This window comes from Schistocerca gregaria, chromosome 10 (assembly GCF_023897955.1).
Source record: "Schistocerca gregaria isolate iqSchGreg1 chromosome 10, iqSchGreg1.2, whole genome shotgun sequence".
Classification (NCBI taxonomy): domain Eukaryota; kingdom Metazoa; phylum Arthropoda; class Insecta; order Orthoptera; family Acrididae; genus Schistocerca; species Schistocerca gregaria.
Genome location: NC_064929.1, coordinates 223,755,720 through 223,778,164, shown reverse-complemented (window position 1 = coordinate 223,778,164; position 22,445 = coordinate 223,755,720). Strand labels below are relative to the sequence as shown.

Sequence of the window (22,445 nt, the reverse complement as noted above, 5' to 3'; positions counted from 1 at the left end):
ACACTCAAGAAAACGGAGGAATTATCCGGGTGGTACGGAAATCACTTTGAGAAATCAATTTGAGAAAAATTGAATGATTTATTCGAGAGAAAGAGCAGGATATGTTGATAAAATAGCTGCATATTTAGCAATTATATTCAACCACACGCCCACAGAAAGAGCCGTACCTAAAGACTGGAAAATTGCTCAAAGTCATACCAATACCCAAAAAGGGAAGTAGGAGTAATCCGCTGAATTACAGGCCCATATCACTGACGTCGATTTGCAGTAGGTTTTTGCAACATTATCAAGTACCTCGAAGAAAACGATTTATTGACACACAGTCAGCACGGTTTCAGAAAATATCGTTCTTGTGAAACACAACTAGCTGTTTACACTCATGAAGTAATAAGAGCTATCGACAGGGGATGTCAGATTGATTCCATATTTTTAGATTTCCACACCGTTCCTCACAAGCGTCTTCTAACCAAAGCGTGTGCCTACGGAGTAACGCCCCAGCTGTGCGACTAGAGTCGTGATTTCCTGTCAGAAACGTCACAGTTTGTAGTAGTAGACGGAAAGTCGTCGAGTAAAATAGAAGTAATATCCGGCGTTCCCAAGGAAGTGTTATAGGCCCTCTATTGTTCCTGATCTATGTTAACGAGATATGTGAAAACCTGAGTAGCCGTCTTACATTGTTTGCAGATGATGCTATCATTTACCGTCTTGTAAAGACATCAGATGATCAAAACGACTTGCAGAATCACTTAGATAAGATATCTGTATGGTGCGAAAAGTGGCAGTTGATCCTGAATAAGGAAAAGTGTGAAGTTATTCACATGAGTACTAAAAGAAATCACCTAAATTTCGATTACCCGATAAGTCACACAAATCTGAAGACTGCAAATTCAACTAAATACTTACGGATTACAATCACAAATAACCTAAATTGGAACGATGACGTAGATAATATTGTGGGTAGAGCAAACCAAAGACTGCGATTCATTGGCAGAACGCTTAGAAGGTACAACAGGTCTACAAAAGAGACTGCTTACACCACGCTTGTCCACCCTGTTCTGGAGTACTGCTGTGCGGTGTGGGATCCGCATCAGGCTGGACTGACGGACGACATCGAAAAAGTACAAAGAACGGCGCCTCGTTTTGAATTATAGCGAAGTAGAGGACACAGTGTCACACACATGATACGTGAATTGGAATGGCAATCATTTAAAAAAAGCGATTTTCGTTGCGACGGGCTCTTCTCATGAAATTTCAATCACCAGTTTTCTCCTCCGATTGCGAAAACATTCTGTTGGTACCCATCTACATAGGGAGAAATGATCATCATGATCAAATAAGAGAAATCAGGGCCTCCACAGAAAAATTTAAGTGCTCGTTTTTCCCGCGTGCCGTTCGAGAGTGGAACGGTAGAGAGACAGCTTGAAGGTGGTTCATTGAACCCTCTGCCAGGCACTTTATTGTGAATAGCAGAGTAATCACTCTGCTAATGTAGAGTAATGTAGAGCAATTCAGTAACGCGTATGTCTGCCTCTGGCCATTCTTCGGCTTGATTGATAGAGATTTGGATGTCCTCCAGACGGATATCGTGCCAGATTATGTCCACCTGGCGCTTTAGACCGTCGAAATACCGAGCTGGTTGGAGGGGCTTGCGCATAATGCTAGAGAAACATTCTCAATTGGGGAGAGTCCCCGTGACTCTTCTGACCACGGTAAGGTATGGCAAGTACGAAGCAGTAAAGCCTCGCCGCAGGCCCGTGGGCTTTATGTTGCTGAAATGTAAGCCCAGGACGGCGTGTCGCGAAGTGGGGCAACGAGACGCTGTCCTGTAAGGGCGGCGCGGGTGACAGCCAATGGGGCCTGGCCTCGAGATGCGATGACAGTTGTACTCCAGTCTGTGACATTTCAAACCGATGTAATTCAGTCTGTTCATTGAGCAGGCAGTAAAGGGAAGAAAAGAAAATTTTGAAGTGCGAATTAAAGTCTAGGGAAGAGAACTAATTACTTTCAGGTTTGCCGATGACATTGCAATTCTGTTCGAGACAGCAAAGGACTTGAAGGAGCAGTTGAACGGAATGGATGGAAGGATATAAGATGAGTATCAACAAGGATAATGGAGCATAGTCAAGTCAAATCAGGTGAGGCTGAAAGACTTAGACTACGAAACGAGTCAAAGTAGTGGATGGGTTTTGCTATTTGTGAAGCAAAATGACTCATGATTGCCGAAGTGGAGGGGATATAAAAAGTAGGCTGGCTGTGGTGTTTCTGAAAAAGAGAAATTTGTGAACATCGAGTACAGATTGAAGGGGTGGGAAGTCTTTTCCGAAAGTATTTGTATGGGGTGTAGATATGTATGAAAGTGAAACATCGTCGATAAACAATTTAGAGAAAAAGAGAATCGAAGCATTTTAAATGTGGTACTACAGAATAGTGCTGAAGAATTGATGGTAGATCACATAACTAATGTGGAGGTAGTGAAAAGATTTGGGGAGAAGACGAATTCATGGCACAACCTGACTACAAAAAGGGATCGATTGGTAGGACACGTTCTGAGGCATGAAGGGATGACCACTTTAGCACTGGAGGGTAGGAATCGTAGAGGGAGACCAAGAGATGAATTCAGTAAGCAGATTCTGAAGGCTGTACGTTCAGGTAGCTAATCGGAGATGATGAAGGTTGCACAGGATAGATTAGTACTAAAGACCGCAACAACAAATCTCGCTGAGCCAGTCGCCGGCGCTCCATCCTGCTGGATCCACACACGACCGACCAGTGGAATAAACCAATCGTGTGACGTGGCGAGGCACGGCTTCTGGTTCACAGCGCTGTCAAAGAAATGCGGGCCTTCCAAGTGGCTTGCAGACAGTGCAGCCCGGATCATCTACATCTACATTTATAGTCCGCAAGCCACCCAACGGTGTGTGGCGGAGGACACTTAACGTGACACTGTCATTACCTTCCTTTCCTGTTCCAGTCGCGTATGGTTCGCGGGAAGAATGACTGTATGAAAGCCTCCGTGCGCGCTCGAATCTCTCTAATTTTACATTCGTGATCTCCACGGGAAGTATAAGTAGGGGGAAGCAGTATATTCGATACCTCATCCAGAAACGCACCCTCTCGAAACCTGGCGAGCAAGCTACACCGCGATGCAGAGCGCCTCTCATGCACAGTCTGCCACTTGAGTTTGTTAAACATCTCCGTAACGCTATCACGGTTACCAAATAACCCTGTGACGAAACGCGCCGCTCTTCTTTGGATCTTCTCCTTTTGTCAACCCGATCTGGTACGGATCCCACACTGATGAGCAATACTCAAGTATAGGTCGAACGAGTGTTTTGTAAGCCACCTCCTTTGTTGATGGACTACATTTTCTAAGGACTCTCCCAATGAATCTCAACCTGGTACCCGCCTTACCAACAATTAATTTTATATGATCTTTCCTCTTCAAATCGTTCCGCACGCATACTCCCAGATATTTTACGGAAGTAACTGCTACCAGTGTTTGTTCCGCTATCATGTAATCATACAATAAAGGATCCTTCTTTCTATGTATTCGCAATACATTACATTTGTCTATGTTAAGGGTCAGTTGCCGCTCCCTGCACCAAGTACCTATCCGCTGCAGATCTTCCTGCATTTCGCTACAATTTTCTAATGCTGCAACTTCTCTGTATAGTACATCATCATCCACGAAAAGCCGCATGGAACTTCCGACACTGTCTACTAGGTCATTTATATATATATATATATTGTGAAAAGCAATGGTCCCATAACACTCCCCTGTGGCACGTCGGAGGTTACTGTAAAGTCTGTAGACGTCTCTCCATTGATAGCAACATGCTGTGTTCTGTTTGCTAAAAACTCTTCAATCCAGCCACACAGCTGGTCTGATATTCCGTACGCTCTTACTTTATCAGTGTGGAACTGTATCGAACGCCTTCTGGAAGTCAAGAAAAATAGCATTTACCTGGGAGCTTGTATCTAATATTTTCTGGGTCTCATGAACAAATAAGGCGAGTTGGGTCTCACAAGATCGCTGCTTCCGGAATCCATGTTGATTCCTACAGAGTAGATTCTGGGTTTCCAAAAACGACATGATACTCGAGCAAAAAACATGTTCTAAATTTCTACTACAGATCGACGTCAAAGATATAGGTCTATAGTTTTGCGCATCTGCTCGACGACCCTTCTTGAAGACTGGGACTACCTGTGTTCTTTTCCAATCATTTGGAACCTTCCGTTTCTGTAGAGACTTGCGGTACACGCCTGTTAGAAGGGGGGCAAGTTCTTTCGCGTACTCTGTGTAGAATCGAATTGATATTCCGTCAAGTCCAGTGGACTTTCCTCTGTTGAGTAATTTCAGTTGCTTTTCTATACCTTGGACACTTATTTCGATGTCAGCCATTTTTTCGTTTGTGCGAGGATTTAGAGAAGGAACTGCAGTGCGGCCTTCCTCTGTGAAACAGCTTTGGAAAAAGGTGTTTAGTATTTCAGCTTTACGCGTGTCATCCTCTGTTTCAAAGCCATCATCATCCCGGAGTGTCTGGATATGCTGTTTCGAGCCACTTACTGATTTAACGTAAAACCAGAACTTCCTAGGATTTTCTGTCAAGTCGGTATATAGAATTTTACTTTCGAATTCACTGAACGCTTCACGCATAGCCCTCCTTACGCTAAATTTGACATCGTTTAGCTTCTGTTTGTCTGAGAGGTTTTGGCTGCGTTTAAACTTGGAGTGAAGCTCTCTTTGCTTTCGCAGTAGTTTCCTAACTTTGTTGATGTACCACGGTGGGTTTTTCCCGTTACAGGCATCTTATCCGCACGGCTGTAACGGATCGTGCAGCCACATCTCGATCCCTGAGTACACAGTTGGGGACGTTTACAAGACAACAAACATCTGCACGAACAGTTCGACGACGTTTGCAGCAGTATGGACTATCAGCTCGGAGACCATGGCTGCGGTTACCCTTGACGCTGCGTCACAGACAGGAGAGCCTGCGATGGTGTACTCGACGACGCACGAATGGAAAATCGTGATTTTTTCGGATGAATCCAGGTTCCGTTTACAGCATCATGATGGTCGCATCCGTGTTTGACGACATCGCGGTGAACGCACATTGGACGCGTGTATTCATCATCGACATACTGGCGTATCACTCGGAGTGATGGTATGGGGTGCCATTGGTTACACGTGTCGGTCACCTCTTGTTCGCATTGACGGCACTTTGAACACTGGACGTTACATTTCAGATGTGTTAAGACCCGTGGCTCTACCCTTCATTCGATTCCTGCGAAACCCTACTTATCAGCAGGATAATACACGACCGCATTTTGCAGGTCTTGTACGGGCCTTTATGGATACAGAAAATGTTCGACTGCTGCCCTGGCCAGCACATCGTCCAGATCTCTCGCCATTTGAAAACGTCTGGTCAGTGGTGGCCTAGCAACTGGCTCGTCACAATACGTCTGTCACTACTCTTAATGAACTGTGGTATCGTGTTGAAGCTGGATGGGCAACTGTACCTGTACACGCCATCCAATCTCTGTTCGACTCAATGCCCAGGCGTATCAAGGCCGTTATTACGGCCAGAGGTGGTTGTTTTGGGTACTGATTTATCAGGATCTATGCACCCAAATTACGTGAAAATGTAATCACATGTCAGTTCCAGTATAATATATTTGTCCAATGAATAACCGTTTATCATCTGCATTTCTTCATGGTGTAGCAATTTTAATGGCCAATAGTGTATTTAAAACCACTTGTGCTGCCGTTCTGTGAATACGTCCTTCGTCAGCCTTATATGGAATGTGTTCGACACACACGAGCAAAATTCCAAGATCTTAGGCGAAAGTGTTTGGTACGCAGTTTCCTTTGTAGACTGGCTGCACTTCCCCATTGTCCTGCCAATAAACCGAAGTCTGTTCACCTGAACCTGTGTCATCGTTCCACTTAGTGTCCCTGCCAAGTGTAACACTCAGTTGCTCGTACGAGTTTACAGACTGCAGCTGTAGCTTATTGATATCGCAGTCACGGGATACTAAATTTCCTTTTGAAAAGTCCACATTTTGCATTTTTGTTCATTTGAACAAGTTTACAATCTTTGCCTCACTCTGAAATGTTATCGAGACCTGACTCGGTGTTTGTGCTGGTTTTGTAAGCCGCAGTTTTTGTTATAGGTGTCTCCATCATCAGGGGAGAGTCTGCTAGTATTCATACTGTGCGGTAGTGCAGTGACATGCCACGCCGGAAGTCAGCTGTACTGCTCTCCACACTGCGCCCTCTCTGCCAGTTCAGAAGAGGGACAAAGGTCGTCCCATGTGCCGTACCACTGTAATTTCGATAATTAGTGTTTCTGGCTGACTGCCCTGATGTGAGACTTTTCAGGATGTGACGTGAGAAGAGCTTGCGTTTGGTTTCTCGTCACTGGTATGGCGGCAATCGATGGTGGTTGCCATGGAGATGTTATAGATACCTGTTCAGTGGTGTACGTCTATGATGTATACGTGGCTACATCGGGCGTCTTTACTGAGCTCCGCTCTTCGGGCACGCACCCCGCACAGGACGGCCACCTCACTGCCGAGAGGCACAGACTCCGAAAGCGACCACCATACGAAATCCAACTGGCACTTTTCTCACGTGATATCCTCTGCCACCAATAGAGGCAGTGAGGTAGGCGCACTATATCTACGCTGATTGTCAAAAGTACGAGGGTATGGGGTACCGAGCGAAGTATTTGACTGGACTGAGAATTCCTCGGCTGCAGTGCGTGGCGCGTTACCTCGCTCCACTGCCCCCATTGTTCGTCGTAGATCCCGCATTCATTCCTGCGGTTTTTCACGCAGCGTTGCTTGTCTGTTAGCACTGACAACTGTACGCAAACGCAGCTGCTCTTGGTCGTTAAGTGAAGGCCGTCGGCCACTGCGTTGTGCGTGGTGGGAGGAAATGCGTGAGATACGGTATTATCGGCGCGCTGCTGGCATTGTGGACCTCGGAATATTGTATTCCCTAACGATTTCCGAAATGCAATGGCCGACGCGTATAGCTCCAGGTAAGATCCAGCGTTCAAGGTGTGTTAATTCGCGTCGTACGGCCATACCCACGTCGGATACCTTTTCCACGAATCACCTGTGCAAGTCTCTTCTTCTCGGAGTAGCTACTGCAACCTACATCCCTCTCAATCTGCTTCATGTATTCGTCTCTTTGTCTCCGTCTAGGGTTTTGACCCTCCTCCCCCCCTCCCCCCTCCTTCCTGCTTCCTAGCAGTAATAGGTGGTGATCCCTTATTGCCTCAGAAAGTGTCCTACCAACCGACTCTTTATTCTATTCGGGTTGTGCCACAAATTTCTCCCCAATCCTATTCAGTACCTCCTTATCAGTTACGTCATCTACCCATATACTCATGAGGATTGTTCTGTAGCACCACATTTCGAAAGCTTCTATTCTCTTCTTGTCCAAACTAGTTATCGTCCATGTTTCACTTCCATACATGGTACACTCCATACTAACACTTCCAGAAACAACTTTGACACTTAAATCTATACTCGATGGTTGGAAATTTCTGTTTTTCAGAAATGCTTTTCTTGTCATTGCTAGTCTACATTTTCTACCATACCTACTTCGAGCATCATTACTTATTTTGCATCCCAATACCAAATCTCACGTACTATTTTGTGTCTCATTTCCTAATCTAATTCCCTCTGCATCACCTGATTTAATTCGAGTATATCCCATTATCCGCGTTTTGCTTTTGTTGATGATCATCTTACATGCTTGTTGCAAGACACTGTCCAACCCGTTCAACTGTTCTTCCTAGTCCTTTGCTGGCTGTGACAGAATTAAAATGTCATCGCCAAACCACAAAGTTTTTATTTCTTCTCCCCGGACTTCAAATCCTACTCCGTATTTTTCTTTTGTTTCCTGTACTGCTTTCTCAATATACAGATTCACTAACATCAGGGATAGGCTGCGACCCTGTCTCACTCCCTCCTCCACCACTGCTTCCATTTCGTGCCCCTCGACTCATAAAATTTGTAAATTTGTGTTAAACCTTATGGGACCAAACTGCTGAGATCATCGGTCCCTAAGCACTACTTAATCTGTTATGGACGACACACACACACACACACACACACACACACACACACACACACACACACACACACGCCCACTCTGTACAACTGCCACCTGGTTTCTGTACAAATTGTAACTAACCTTCCGCTCCGTGTATTTTACCCCTGCCACCTTTAGAATTTGAGAGAAACCATTCCAGTCAACATTGTCAAAAGCTTTCTCTAAGTCTACACTTACAGATCATTTCTTATACATCAGAAATGATGTTTATGTTACTCAAGTTAATTAATCAGTTGTTTGGAATTTCATTAATGCCTCATCTGGGCTTCAGTGGCGGTGTGAATGGTAATGTAAGTATTCTCCCTGTAGTCATGGCAGTCATTAAGTGACACTTCCATTTGGTGAGTGCTTCTGCTGCCCGACTTCCCGCTCCTAAGTTCGCCATAGGATGAAACTCCAGAAGAAATTGCAGCCCTCGCAGCAGGGCGTGCGGGCGCTGTCCGTGCAGTGACACCGCTCGAGAGTGGACTCACGTAGCATCATCAGTCCAAGGACATCCTGGAGGAGGAAGAACACCCTTGTCTGGTGACCAAAATTTCTGCCAGCAAAGTTCTCGTCCTGCACAGCATCGTGGATTTTCGAAAACAGTGCAGCCGTCCGATGGGCAAGGCGGCGGCATTTGTTTTGCACATCACCACTTGAACAAAAATATCGTAATTGCCGTTCCATGTGTATTTTTCGAGCCGCGTGGGCTAGCAGCGCGGTCTGAGGCGTCCTGTCACGGTTCGCGCGGCTCCTCCCTCGGGCATGGGTGTGTGTGTTGTACTTAGCGTAAATTAATGGCTCTGAGCACTATGGGACTTAACATCTGAGGTCATCAGTCCCCGAGACTTAGAACTACTTAAACCTAACAAACCTAAGGACATCACACACATCCATGCCCGAGGCAGGATTCGAACCTGCGACCGTAGCTGCAGCGCGGTTCCGTACTGAAGCGCCTAGAAGCGCTCGGCCACAACGTCCAGCTAGCGTAAGTTAGTTTAAGTTAGATTAAGTAGTGTGTAAGCTTAGGGACCGATGACCTCAGCAGTTTGGTCCCATAACATCTTACCATAAATATATATAAAATGTATTTTTCCATACTCCTCTTATAAAGCAGTAATTAGTGTTCGCGTTTAATTCACTTCGACTTACTCCTTTCTTAAGTTTTACAATTTGAAAATCTCACAAATTGGCTGTCTTGCAACAATAGACTCCATTAGCGTCATTCAGACTTCAGTACACGTTCATCTAGTCGGATGATTAACACCACACTGAGTCTTTCGTTTCCGCCGTTGCTTACTTGCGAAGTCCAGAGAAAAGCAGTGCGCGCCCAGACCGCATAGCTCGTCTCTCGCAGGCACATATCGCAGACTGTCCCTTTCCTTTTCTATTTTTTAATTTCGTCGCGTTACGTGACTGTGAGAGAGCCGCACCAACCCTCGTAGAAAAACACTGCACAGTCCGGGCTGACAGACCGAACAGTCGGGCAACTTCGTTGACGGGTGCGTCTTATAGCTGCTAGGCTTTTTAAATGCGCCGTCACAGCACACACGTTCGCTGGTGAAATTCGTCATAAATAATCCATCAGATTCTAAGGAGAACAGTGATGTCCACACTTACATCACTAGACGAAAAAAGAGCTTCGCTATCCATTATCAAAACTGTCAGCGGGTCAGAAAGGAGTTCGATACAAAGTAAGAAAAATTTATGATCATTCGCCCAATAATACATAATGTGTGACAGGTAGATTTTAAATCTAATTTAAAATCAATTTTTCTGGTCAATGCCTTCTATTTAGCCGGTGAATTGTTACTTAAAACCTGGCAGCCAAAAAAAAAGAAAAAGAAAAACTTCGTTTCTAAGCCTCCGTGAGTAAGACTAAAAAGAGGTGTTCATTAATGTTGTAAGTACACTGCGCAGTGACTCGTTCCACTTCATTTCAATAAAAGATCACCTACGCAACATGTAACTAAGTAACTAAAAGTACACTACTGACCATTAAAATTGCTACACAACGAAGATGACGCGCTAGAGACGCGAAATTTACCCGACAGGAAGAAGATGCTGTGATAAGCAAATGATTCGCTTTTCAGAGAATTCACACAAGGTTGGCGCCGGTGGCGACACCTACAACGTGCTGACACAAGGAAAGTTTCCAACCGAGTTCTCATATACAAACAGCACATGACTGGCGTTGCCTGGTGAAACGTTGTTGTGATGCGTCGTGTAAGGAGGAGAAGTGCGTACCATCACGTTTCCGACTTTGATAAAGGTCGGATTGTAGCCTATCGCGATTGCGGTTTATCGTATCGCGACTAGCAGTCGAGATGAGAGGCATGTTATCCGCACGGCTGTAACGGATCGTGCAGCCACGTCTCAATCCCTGAGTCAACAGATGGGGACGTTTGCAAGACAACAACCATCTGCACGAACAGTTCGACGACGACGTTTGCAGCGCCTGCGATTGTGTACTCAACGACGAACCTGGGTGCACGAATGGCAAAACGCCATTTTTTAGGATGAATCCAGGTTCTGTTTACAGCATGACGATGGTCGCATCCGTGTTCGGCGACATCGCGGTGAACGCGCACATTGGAAGCGTTTATTCGTCCTCGCCATACTGGCCTATCACCCGGAGTGATGGTATGGGGTTCCATTGGTTACACTTCTGTCACCTCTTGTTCGCATTGACGGCACTTTGAACACTGAACGTTACGTTTCAGATGTGTTACGACCTGTGGCTCTACCCTTCATTCGATCCCTGCGAAACCCTACATTTCAGCAGGATAATGCACGACCGCATGTTGCAGGTCCTGCACGGACCTTTCTGGATACAGAAAATGTTCTACTACTGCCCTGGCCAACACATTCTTCAGATCTTTCAATAACTGAAAACGTCTGGTCAATGGTGGCCGAGCAACTGGCTCGTCACAATACGCCAGTCACTACTCTTGGTGCAGCTCTACCTGTACACGCCATCCAAGCTCTGTTCGACTCAATGCCCAGGCGTATCAAGGCCGTTATTACGGCCAGATGTGGTTGTTCTGGGTACTGATTTCTCAGGATCTATGCACCGAAATTGCGTGAAAATGTAATCACATGTCACTTCTAGTATATTTGTCCAATGAATACCCGTTTATCATCTGCATTTCTTCTTGGTGTAGCAGTTCTAACGGGCAGTGGTGTATGTGTGGTTATGGGCACGTCCAAGAACGATAGTTAGTTTGTGTGATACGTCTTGCTTCGCTATTTGCATACGAGTGACAGGTACATGGACAGTGCCGCTGCACTGAGATTCAAACTGGACAGCGCGCCCTTCAAGGTGGCCCCTGAGGTCGGCAGGTGGGCGGTGCGGGGCTTGGGGAGGGCAGAAGCGCCCCCCTGCCCCCCCGCCCCCCTGCCCCCCTGCCCCCCGGCTGCCCCAGACACGGACGGCGCCGCCGCTGCGGGCCCGGCTGGCTGGCGCAGCAGTGACGTCACCCCGTGTCCAATCGTTACCCGCGTGACGTCACGAGGCCGCCAGCGCCGCAGTGCGGTGACGTCACTGCCGGCGGGCGCAACAGCGGCAGCGGCCAACCCTCACTGTCGCTATCACTATAGTGCACTAGCGCGGCGGCTTGTGGACTGTAGCGTAGCGTAACGTAGTGTAGTGTAGTTTAGTGTAGTAGTGGGTAGCTGGCTCTGCCCACACGTTTGGTGACTCCTACTTGCGTGACCTGCGTCGCTCGACACGGGGGCAGGAAAGGTCGGGAAGAGGAGGGGGTGGAGGACACGAGTAGGAGAGATCTGGGCTGACAAGTACTAAGTAAAACCGTCGCACACGTTACTGGGTCTCTGGATTCCTATTCCGCGTGATCGCTGTCGGACTCCAGTTAAAATAGAGGACGCGAACGCCAAACGAGCACGTTACGAACTGTCTTGTGGCACACACAGATGCGAAACTGCATTTCCACGAACACAGAAGGCTAACAACAGACCTAGCAGGAAAAGTACTACATAAATTCGTGAGACTAACTTGAAAACGGTACTGACAGACATACCACTGTGCACAGGTAGCACGTGGACACAGCAGATTGAACCTGGTCACCAGCAAAGCATCAGCCAGTGTTCTACAGAGGCTGTCTGGCACTGTGTGTGGTGCTCGGAATATACGCCATAGATATGAAGCTGCAAGGCACCGGTTAAAGATGGGGAGACCAAGTAAGGCAGACACAGCAACTGGTGTACCGGTGCAGGAGGCACGTCGCCTTAAAAGTTGGCGTTTGGGTGGACGGCAATGTGAGTAAGGGAGGTAAGGGAGCGCTCGAAAATGAAACGTACCGATCCCAGGACACAGACCTTATCCCACGCAGTTGAACTGTGTGTGTCTCAGACACTAACCTACATGCACACGCGGGAGAGAAGGTTCCCAGAACACAGTGTCTTCTTCTGCGGGAAAAACGCGAACAGTAGACATACACTATACTTACACTACACAGGAATTTTAAGAGGCAAAGTACAATGGGCACAACTAAATGATTAACGAACAGTATTTTAAAAAAAACCAATACTTGAAGAGTATTTGTGGACCTGTCATTAAGAGACATGACTATATGAAGGGTACAAGTCCATTTTTGTTCATTTTGAGATACCGAGTCCTAAAGTTAAATGAGCGCTGAAAAATCTGCAGTTTCTTTCTCTTTGTTTGGATCATTAATTTCAGAAGCATTATAGGCAGAAAAGTTGAGATAATCGACTTGTACCACTATTGAAATGAGCCCCTCATATGCACTGTAACAACAGTCTCCAGAGGGTGAACAATGACAGCGAAAACAGTGGCACTGACGAGGAACAGGAAGAAGATGGGATGTAGTAATAAATAAGACACCTGGAACTATGCATCAGACAAAACATGCTAAAATGCGTCGACAAATTGTACATATCAATCCAATAATAGTTAATAGCGAATTCTAGAATAAACGCAATGTAAGCTTCTGGCATTATAGCCAAGAAAGCATTCAGTTTAGCAATACCGTTTCTCTACTACCAACTATGAACTATTTTGTTGTAAATGGCAGTAAACAGCCCTAAGAATCAGTTCGAGGTATTCACCGTTAGTCAGAACTTGTGATGGCAGTAACAAATCAATCGTCTATAGTATCATATTTTTACACTCTTCTTAAAACAAAATATTTATATATCAACCTCAAAATATTGTTATTTTTTAAAAAGCAGGCTGTTCTGTGACACATAATGTGCGTAAATTTAAAAAAAAGGAAAACATACGAAGAAGATGACAAGCGAAAACTGAATATCTGCATGTTTTAAAATATCAGGTAATAGGTCTTTAAATTTGTAGTAAACAAGTTAAGTAGCGGACTGCGGCTAGAGTTTGAGCCCTCGTCTGGTCGCCACTGCTTCCTTCCTGCCGTGAAACGCACGGTCAGGGGGTGGTCTCTGCTGCTACCAACATTTTAGCTTTACGGAATTCCATTTCGGCCGTGATCCGTCAAAACGGTCGTTGATAAATTAAAAAAAATATGTCGTACATTCAAAATCGCACGTCTGCAACAACTGGAAACAAGGCTAAAGTATCAGGAAATCTGTGAAAATATTCTTGTAAAGCTGCCAACGACTTGTTACGATTATGCAAGACTGAACAAAAAAAAGAATACCACTAAATATACCGCAAAAAGTACTGCAGCATGTTAAACAAAAGAATAGAAAGCAAACCGAGCGAGGTGGAGCAGTGGTAGCACACTGGACTCGCATTCGGGAGGACGACGGTTCAATCCCGCGTCCGGCCATCCTGATTTAGGTTTTCCGTGATTTCCCTAAATCGCTCCAGGCAAATGCTGGGATGGTTCCTTTGAAAGGGCACGGCCGACTTCCTCCCTAATCCGATGAGACCGATGACCTCGCTGTTTGGTCTCTTCCCTCAAACTATCCAATATAGAAAGCAAAAACTGTCTTACATGAAGCGGAATGTGAGCATGCTAAAAGCTGGTAAACAGTCGTCTTCTGTGAAACTGCCTGTCAGATTAGAATTGTATGTGGGCCGGAACTGGAGCCTGGGACTTCAGCGCCTTGAGGCAAGTGCTCCACCAGCTGTGCTACCTGAGGACGACTCGCTACCCATCCCGTCAGTACCTCCTCTCCTACCTCCCAAACTCCACACAACATTGCGGTACTGAGACTCCAGGAAGCGAGGATACTGCGGAGGGACACGGCTTAGCCACAGCCTGGGCGATGTTTTCCGGTGTCCCTGCAGCCTTTGTAGCTGCAGTGCGTCAGCCTCCCCAAGGAATGCAGGAGAACTCGTGTGGCGCCGGCGGGAGTAGAGCTGTGGGGGCGGCTAGCTCAGCTGGCAAGCACATGCCTGCTACAGGCGAAAGTCCCAGCCCCGAGTCCCGTAACGGCACGCAGTTTTAAGCTGCTGCCAGGCTGCTTCAGATCAGTGCACACACTGCCGCAGAGAGAAAATTCGTTCTCGAATAATCTTGTTTAATTGAACGACGATAAGTATAGTGCGTCCATGTAATACAGCGAGCAAAATGCCAGAAAACGACATATGTCTCTAACAATCCTTATATGTTCTAAAAAAAGTGTAAAAGAGTTGCTACGTGTGATTATCTGAAAACGAACGAAACTCATCTAGCTTGAAGGGGAAACCAGATGGTACTATGATTGACCCGCTAGATGGCTCTGCGATAGGTCAAACTGATATCAACTGTGTTTTTTAAAACAGGAACTCCCATTTTTTATTACATATTCGTGTAGTACGTAAAGAAATATGAATGCTTTAGTTGGACCACTTTTTTCGCTTTGTGGTAGATGGCGCTGTAATAGTCACAAACGTATAAGTACGTGGTATCACGTAACATTCTGCCGATGCGGACGGTATTTGCTTCGTGATACATTACCCGTGTTAAAATGGACCGTTTACCAATTGCGGAAAAGGTCAATATCGTGTTGATGTATGGCTATTGTGATCAAAATGCCCAACGGGCGTGTGTTATGTATGCTACTCGGTATCCTGGACGACACCATCCAAGTGTCCGGACTGTTCGCCCAATAGTTACGTTATTTAAGGAAGCAGGAAGTGTTCAGCTGCATGTGAAACGTCAGCCACGACCTGCAACAAATGGCGATGCCCAAGTAGGTGTTTCAGGTGCTGTCGCGGCTAATTCGCACACCAGAAGCGGACAAATCGGGCGAGAATCTGGAATCTCAAAGACGTCGATGTTGATAATTCTACATCAACATCGATTGCACCGGTGCCATATTTCTATGCACCAGGAATTGCATGGCGACGACTTTGAATGTTGTGTACAGTTCTGCCACTGGGCACAAGAGAAATTACAGGGACGATGACAGATTTTTTGCACGCGTTCCATTTAGTGACGAAGCGTCATTCACCAACAGCGGTAACGTAAACCGGCAAAATATGCGCTATTGGGCAACGGAAAATCCGTAATGGCTGCGACAAGTGGAACCTCAGCGACCTTGGCGGGTTAATGTATGGTGCGGCATTATGGGAGGAAGGATAATTGGTCCCCATTTTATCGATGGCAATATAAAAGGTGCATTGTATGCTGTTTCCCACGTGATGTTCTACTACAAGATGTTTCACTGCACGTCAGAACGGCGATGTACTTCCAACATGCTGGATGTCCGGCACGTATCTCGCGTGCGTTTCAAGCGGTATTAAATATCATATTTCATGGCAGGTGGATTGGTCGTCGAAGCACCATACCGTGGCCAGTACGTTCACCGGATCTGACGTACCCGTATTTCTTTCTGTGGGGAAAGTTGAAGGATGTTTGCTATCGTGATCCACCGACAACGCCTGACAGCATGTGTCAGCGCATTGTCAATCCATGTGCGAACATTACGTAAGGCTAACTACTCGCTGTTGAGAGGTATGTCGTTACACGTATTGCCAAATGCACTGAGGTTGACGAACATCATTTTGAGCATTTATTGCATTTATGTGGTATTTACAGGTAATCACGCTGTAACAGCATGCGTTCTCAGAAATGATAAGTTCACAAAGGTACATGTATCACGTTGGATCAACCGGAATAAAATGTACCTACGTGCTGTATTTTAATTAAAAAAAACCTCCTTCTTACCGACTGTTTGTCTAAAATTGTGAGCCATATGTTTGTGACTATTACAGCGCCATCTATCACAAAGTGAAAAAAGTGGTCCAACTAAAACATTCGTATTCCTTTACGTACCACACGAATATGTAATAAAAATGGGGGTTCCTATTTTAAAAAACGCAGTTGTTATCCATTTGACCTACGGCAGCGCCATCTAGCGGGTCAATCATACAATCATAGCGCCATCTGGTTTCCCCCTTCAAGCTAGACCAGTTTCTTTGTAGTCTTTTCGTTTGACGCTTATTTCGTGAGTTATTTGGCCTGGTCACTATCAAAGGACCACCCAGTATATATATATATATATATATATATATATATATATATATATATATATATATATATATATATATATATAGTGTTACAAAAAGATACGGCCAAACTTTCAGGAAACATTCCTCACACACAAAGAAAGAAAATATGTTATGTGGACATCTGTCCGGAAACGCTTACTTTCCAGGTTAGAACTCATTTTATTACTTCTCTTCAAATCACATTAATCATGGAATGGAAACACACAGCAACAGAAGATACCAGCGTGACTTCAAACACGTTGTTACAGGAAATGTTCCAAATGTCCTCCGTTAGCGAGGATACATGCATCCACCCTCCGTCGCATGGAATCCCTGATGCAGCCCTGGAGAATGGCGTATTGTATCACAGCTGTCCACAAAACGAGCACGAAGAGTCTCTACATTTGCTACCGGGGTTACGTAGACAAGAGCTTTCAAATGCCCCCATAAATGAAAGTCAACAGGGTTGAGGTCAGGAGAGCGTGGAGGCCACGAAATTGGTCCGCCTCTACCAATCCATCGGTCACCAAATCTGTTGTTGAGAAGCGTACGAACACTTCGACTGAAATGTGCAGGAGCTCCATCGTGCATGAACCACATGTTGTGTCGTACTTGTAAAGGCACATGTTCTAGCAGCACATGTAGAGTATCCCGTATGAAATCATGGCGGTGAATCGAGGAAGTACAGTACATATGGACGAAACTAAAATGAGCTCTAACATGGAAATTAAGCATTTCCGAACACATGTCTAGATAACATCTTTTGTTTATTAGTGTGTGAGGAATGTTTCCTCAAAGTTTGGCCGTACCTTTTTGTAACAACCTGTATATATATAAAGGGTGGCCAGAAAATGTGTGAAATGGTTGTAGGGATGTTACAGGGCAGGTTGTACTGAGAGAGAAATGTTGAGAAAGAAATCCGATACGTTGCTCCGTTTCCGAGTTATTTAGCACAGAATTCAGCCAATCGGGGCGTCGCGCGCGCGCATTCAAGCGGCCTGCCAGGGGCGGCGTTGCACCGCCCAACGAGTCAAACTTGCATTTACGCGCGCGACGATATATATATATATATATATATATATATATATATATATATATGTGTGTGTGTGTCATGTTTGAGTATTTCACGCTGAGGAGGAGCGCTCTGTTTTACTTGGTAAAAATTTCTTTATTTACAGACAACCGATTTCGACAGACTTCTGTCATATTCAGGTCCTTAACAGTTTGTGTTACAAAACGCGCTCATTTTGAGGTGGATCTCACCCGACGTTGTCTACATGACAACTTGGCGTGAGGTTGTAGGTGCCGGGGCTAGCAGTGTATTTAACACTAAATTCTTCTAGAATCTGCATATGTAAATAATGCTCTAACCCCCCCCCCCCCCCCCCCCCCCCGTTCTAACTCCGACTTTTGCTGTTGCACATGAATTAAAAAGAAATGCGAACTGACTTTAATCGACCCTGCAACTGGAGTAGAAAAGAGTTTGGGACCTGCAATAATTTAATTTGATAATTAAGTTAAAAAAAGGAAATGTTTCATTAACGTAATGAGAAATGATAGGGTTGCTCTACCGATTAACAGAATGAAAGTTCTGTCCAAAATAACAATATGATTTATTATGAGTAAACTCAAAATAATAAACAAAAACACATGAAACATTTACAATACATCAAATTGGCTCAAATTGGATACTCAAATAAATGCTGTGAAGGTGAAGTTGTCCCTAAACTAGATTGTGACATTTATGACGAAGTGGTATGTGGAGCCAATTCCTTGCAAATCAAATCTTACGAAGAGACCCAGCGAACCCAGCATTAATTGCTGCTACATTAGTGAGAACTCAGACAATGAACACCCAAGACAGAACAAAGAAAAGAGAAACAGGCGCGCTCTGCTGAGCTCTGATTATCACCTAGCAAAATTGCCTGCTTTGCCGGTGCTGCGGACGTACATTACCAAGCTGTCTTCTTAACTGCACGGACGCGATGGCTGGTTGCTTCGACGTCCCGTCGTGGTGATGATAATGTCGCGAGTATAGCCCGAAACAAATTGTCCTGGTCTGGTTGTTCCAGACTAAAGACTTCCTAGCAATACAAATGCGCCTCTGACGGAGACGAAGAAGGCTCGCCACACAATCACTGACGGTACAGTGATTGATTTTAACAAGCGAAGTCACAGACTGACTCCGGTACAGTCAGCTTTAGCCGAAACTGCTCAAGACTGACAACATAGGCCGCTTGAACGCAGAACGCTCAAATGCCAACAGTACTCGGAAAGTTACGTTGAAGTTTCGACAAAGACTGTCGGAATCGGTTGTTTGTAAATAAAAAAATATTTGTGACGTTACGTTTAGAAAGTTTGTACCTGGTGTATGTATATGTGTGGCGGATGGGTGAGGTGGGGTCTGAGGGTCCTGCAAGAGGCGGACTTGAGGGGGTGGGTCAGTCTGTTAGGCTGACGCATTGAGATGATTTACATGTACAACTCTGCATTTCGTGCAGCTGATCTTCCAAGATTAACGAATCTAAATGGCTGTACAGACAGTGTAGCGTCGACTAAACGATGTAAGGCTGGAGGCGACAAAACGAGAAAACATACTATCCCGTGTTTGCGCTATGATTTAACTACAGTTGAATCCAGCGGTCTCATACAAATAACTGGGAGTATGTAGGGATACGGAATTGCTCGGTCGCATAGGCTGAGTCGCAGGTAAAGCACGTGAGGGGCCAGCACTCGTTGATGAGCTATTGGGAAAATAGTAAGTCTAATAGACGAGGTTGCTGACAAAACACTCGTCCGAACCATATTACTAGACTGTCTAAGACCCGTACCACATAGTTGCTTAGATGGGGATATTGAATGTGAACTGAGAACGGCAGGACCAGTGATCACAGCTTTGCCTAACCTACGGAAGACAACCACTGACACGCTGAAGAAACTTGGTTGTGAGGCGCTTAGCCGGCCGCGATGGCCGAGCGGTTCTAGTCTGGAACTGCGCGACGGCTACCTTCACAGGTTAGAGTCCTGCCTCGGGCATGGGTGTGTGTGCTGTCCTTACGTTAGTTAGGTTTAAGCAGTTCTAAGTTCTAGGAAACTGATGACCTCAGACGTTAAGTCCCATCGTGCTCAGAGCCATTTGAACGATTTTTGTGAGGCGCTTACAGATAAACATGCGCTGTCTGGCGAAAGTCTACTCTTAAAGTTTCGACAGGTAATACACTGTCCGTCGACGCCAGTCTAGGAACCTTCCATGTTCGACGACGACGTACTGCGGGCGCCCACAGGTGGCAGCTGGCAGCTGGCAGCACCAGCAGTGGAGGATATACAAAGCGTGTCGGCGGAACGCGGGAAGTCGCTGTCGTATAATGCGGAGCGATTTGTCTGACGAGCAAAAGGTATGGCCATTGGCTTTGGGGTCGAAGCATTTGCGAAACGGCTAAATTTGAAAACAGTTCGCGTGTCGCCGCTGTTAAAGTATAGCGTGCGTGCCTGAATGGCGCTATCCAGTACCGGCACCGGCGCAGCTGTGCTTCACAGGTTTTGTGGGTGGACGACGGCTACGGCGCCGTCTAACACACGACATTAATCAACAACCACCACACTCACAAGAATCATAACAGAGGTACTATTTGGCAAGGAGCTAAACATTTGTCTGGAACTGGAAGTTTTTCAAAGTCGTATTTCGCAAAATAGAAGTTGCGTTTTGACGCTCTTTCTTTTGTTATTCGTCATCGAAGTGGTAAATGTGTAGTTTCCGTGAAGCTGTTAAAACACAGGACGTGGCAAACATCTGTGTAAGGTGAACAATGCGGCTTTTGTTATTGGAAAGCGAATGAAGGACAGGTGAATTTGGAAGATGAAACTTTTCCGTTATCGATTTTCTGGAAGCCGTGGCTGCGTATTCAATATAGATGCAGATAACCGTTCAGAATGGTTCAAATGGCTCTGAGCACTTTGGGACTTAACTGCTGAGCTCATCAGTCTCCTAGAACTTACGACTACTTAAACCTACCTAATACACTCCTCTAAATTGAAATAAGAACACCGTGAATTCATTGTCCCAGGAAGGGGAAACCTTATTGACACATTCCTGGGGTCAGAAACATCACATGATCACACTGAAAGAACCACAGGCACATAGACACAGGCAACGGAGCATGCACAATGTCAGCACTAGTACAGTGTATATCCGCCTTTCGCAGCAATGCAGGCTGCTATTCTCCCATGGAGACGATTGTAGAGATGCTGGATGTAGTCCTGTGGAACGGCTTGCCATGCCATTTCCACCTGGCGCCACAGTTGGACCAGCGTTCGTGCTGGACGTGCAAACCGCGTGAGACGACGCTTCATCCAGTCCCAAACATGCTCAATGGGGGACAGATCCGGAGATCTTGCTGGCCAGGGTAGTTGACTTAGACCTTCTAGAGCACGTTGGGTGGCACGGGATACATGCGGACGTGCATTGTCCTGTTGGAACAGCAAGTTCCCTTGCCGGTCTAGGAATGGTAGAACGATGGGTTCGATGACGGTTTGGATGTACCGTGCACTATTCAGTGTCCCCTTGACGACCGCCAGAGGTGTACGGCCAGTGTAGGAGATCGCTCCCCACACCATGATGCCGGGTGTTGGCCCTGTGTGCCTCGGTCGTATGCAGTCCTGATTGTGGCGCTCACCTGCACGGTGCCAAATACGCATACGACCAGCATTGGCACCAAGGCAGAAGCGACTCTCATCGCTGAAGACGACACGTCTCCATTCGTCCCTCCATTCACGCCTGTCACGACACCACTGGAGGCGGGCTGCACGATGTTGGGGCGTGAGCGGAAGACGGCCTAACGGTGTGCGGGACCGTAGCCCAGCTTCACGGAGACGGTTGCGAATGGTCCTCGCCGATACCCCAGGAGCAACAGTGTCCCTAATTTGCTGGGAAGTGGCGGTGCGGTCCCCTACGGCACTGCGTAGGATCCTACGGTCTTGGCGTGCATCCGTGCGTCGGTGCGGTCCGGTCCCAGGTCGACGGGCACGTGCAACTTCCGCCGACCACTGGCGACAACATCGATGTACTGTGGAGACCTCACACCCCACGTGTTGAGCAATTCGGCGGTACGTCCACCCGGCCTCCCGCATGCCCACTATACGCCCTCGCTCAAAGTCCGTCAACTGCACATACGGTTCACGTCCACGCTGTCGCGGCATGCTACCAGTGTTAAAGACTGCGATGGAGCTCCGTATGCCACGGCAAACTGGCTGACACTGACGGCGGCGGTGCACAAATGCTGCGCAGCTAGCGCCATTCGACGGCCAACACCGCGGTTCCTGGTGTGTCCGCTGTGCCGTGCGTGTGATCATTGCTTGTACAGTCCTCTCGCAGTGTCCGGAGCAAGTATGGTGGGTCTGACACACCGGTGTCAATGTGTTCTTTTTTCCATTTCCAGGAGTGTATAGGGACATCACACACATCCATGCCCGAGGCAGGATTCGAATCTGCGACCGCAGCGATCGCGGGGCTCCAGACTCTAGTGCCTAGAACCGTTAGACCACTGCGGCCGGCCAGATAACCGTGACCCGTCACCCAAAATTGTTGTGGAGGCTTTTCAGGCTGACGTAGAGGTGGGTCATGCAGAAAGCGATGCGTTGACTTTGCACACAAACATAAATACTGGGTGTCGCCGTAAGTCCACCAGGCACCGAAGCTGCAAAGAAACTGCTACAGGCGTGCGTGTTCAAATACAGAGTCGCGCGGGATTAGCCGAGCGGTCTGTGGCGCTGCAGTCATGGACTGTGCGGCTGGTCCCAGCGGAGGTTCCAGTTCTCCCTCAGGCATGGATGTGTGTGATGACTAACTGAAACCCTAAGCTGCCGACAGGTGTTGTTGATACGCCTCGATGTGGACAGTTG

The 22,445-nt window shown here is 46.5% G+C and overlaps 1 protein-coding gene across 1 annotated transcript in view; it reads right to left on the bottom strand.

Moving 5' to 3' along the window:
- LOC126293257 (G surface protein, allelic form 156-like) overlaps positions 1-22,445 on the bottom strand; it is a 155,873-nt gene that overhangs the window by 80,855 nt on the left and 52,573 nt on the right. The window contains exon 3 of the mRNA XM_049986373.1: positions 11,369-11,654. Within this exon, the coding sequence (XP_049842330.1) occupies positions 11,369-11,654 (286 nt within the window). The remainder of the gene's footprint in view (positions 1-11,368; positions 11,655-22,445) is intronic.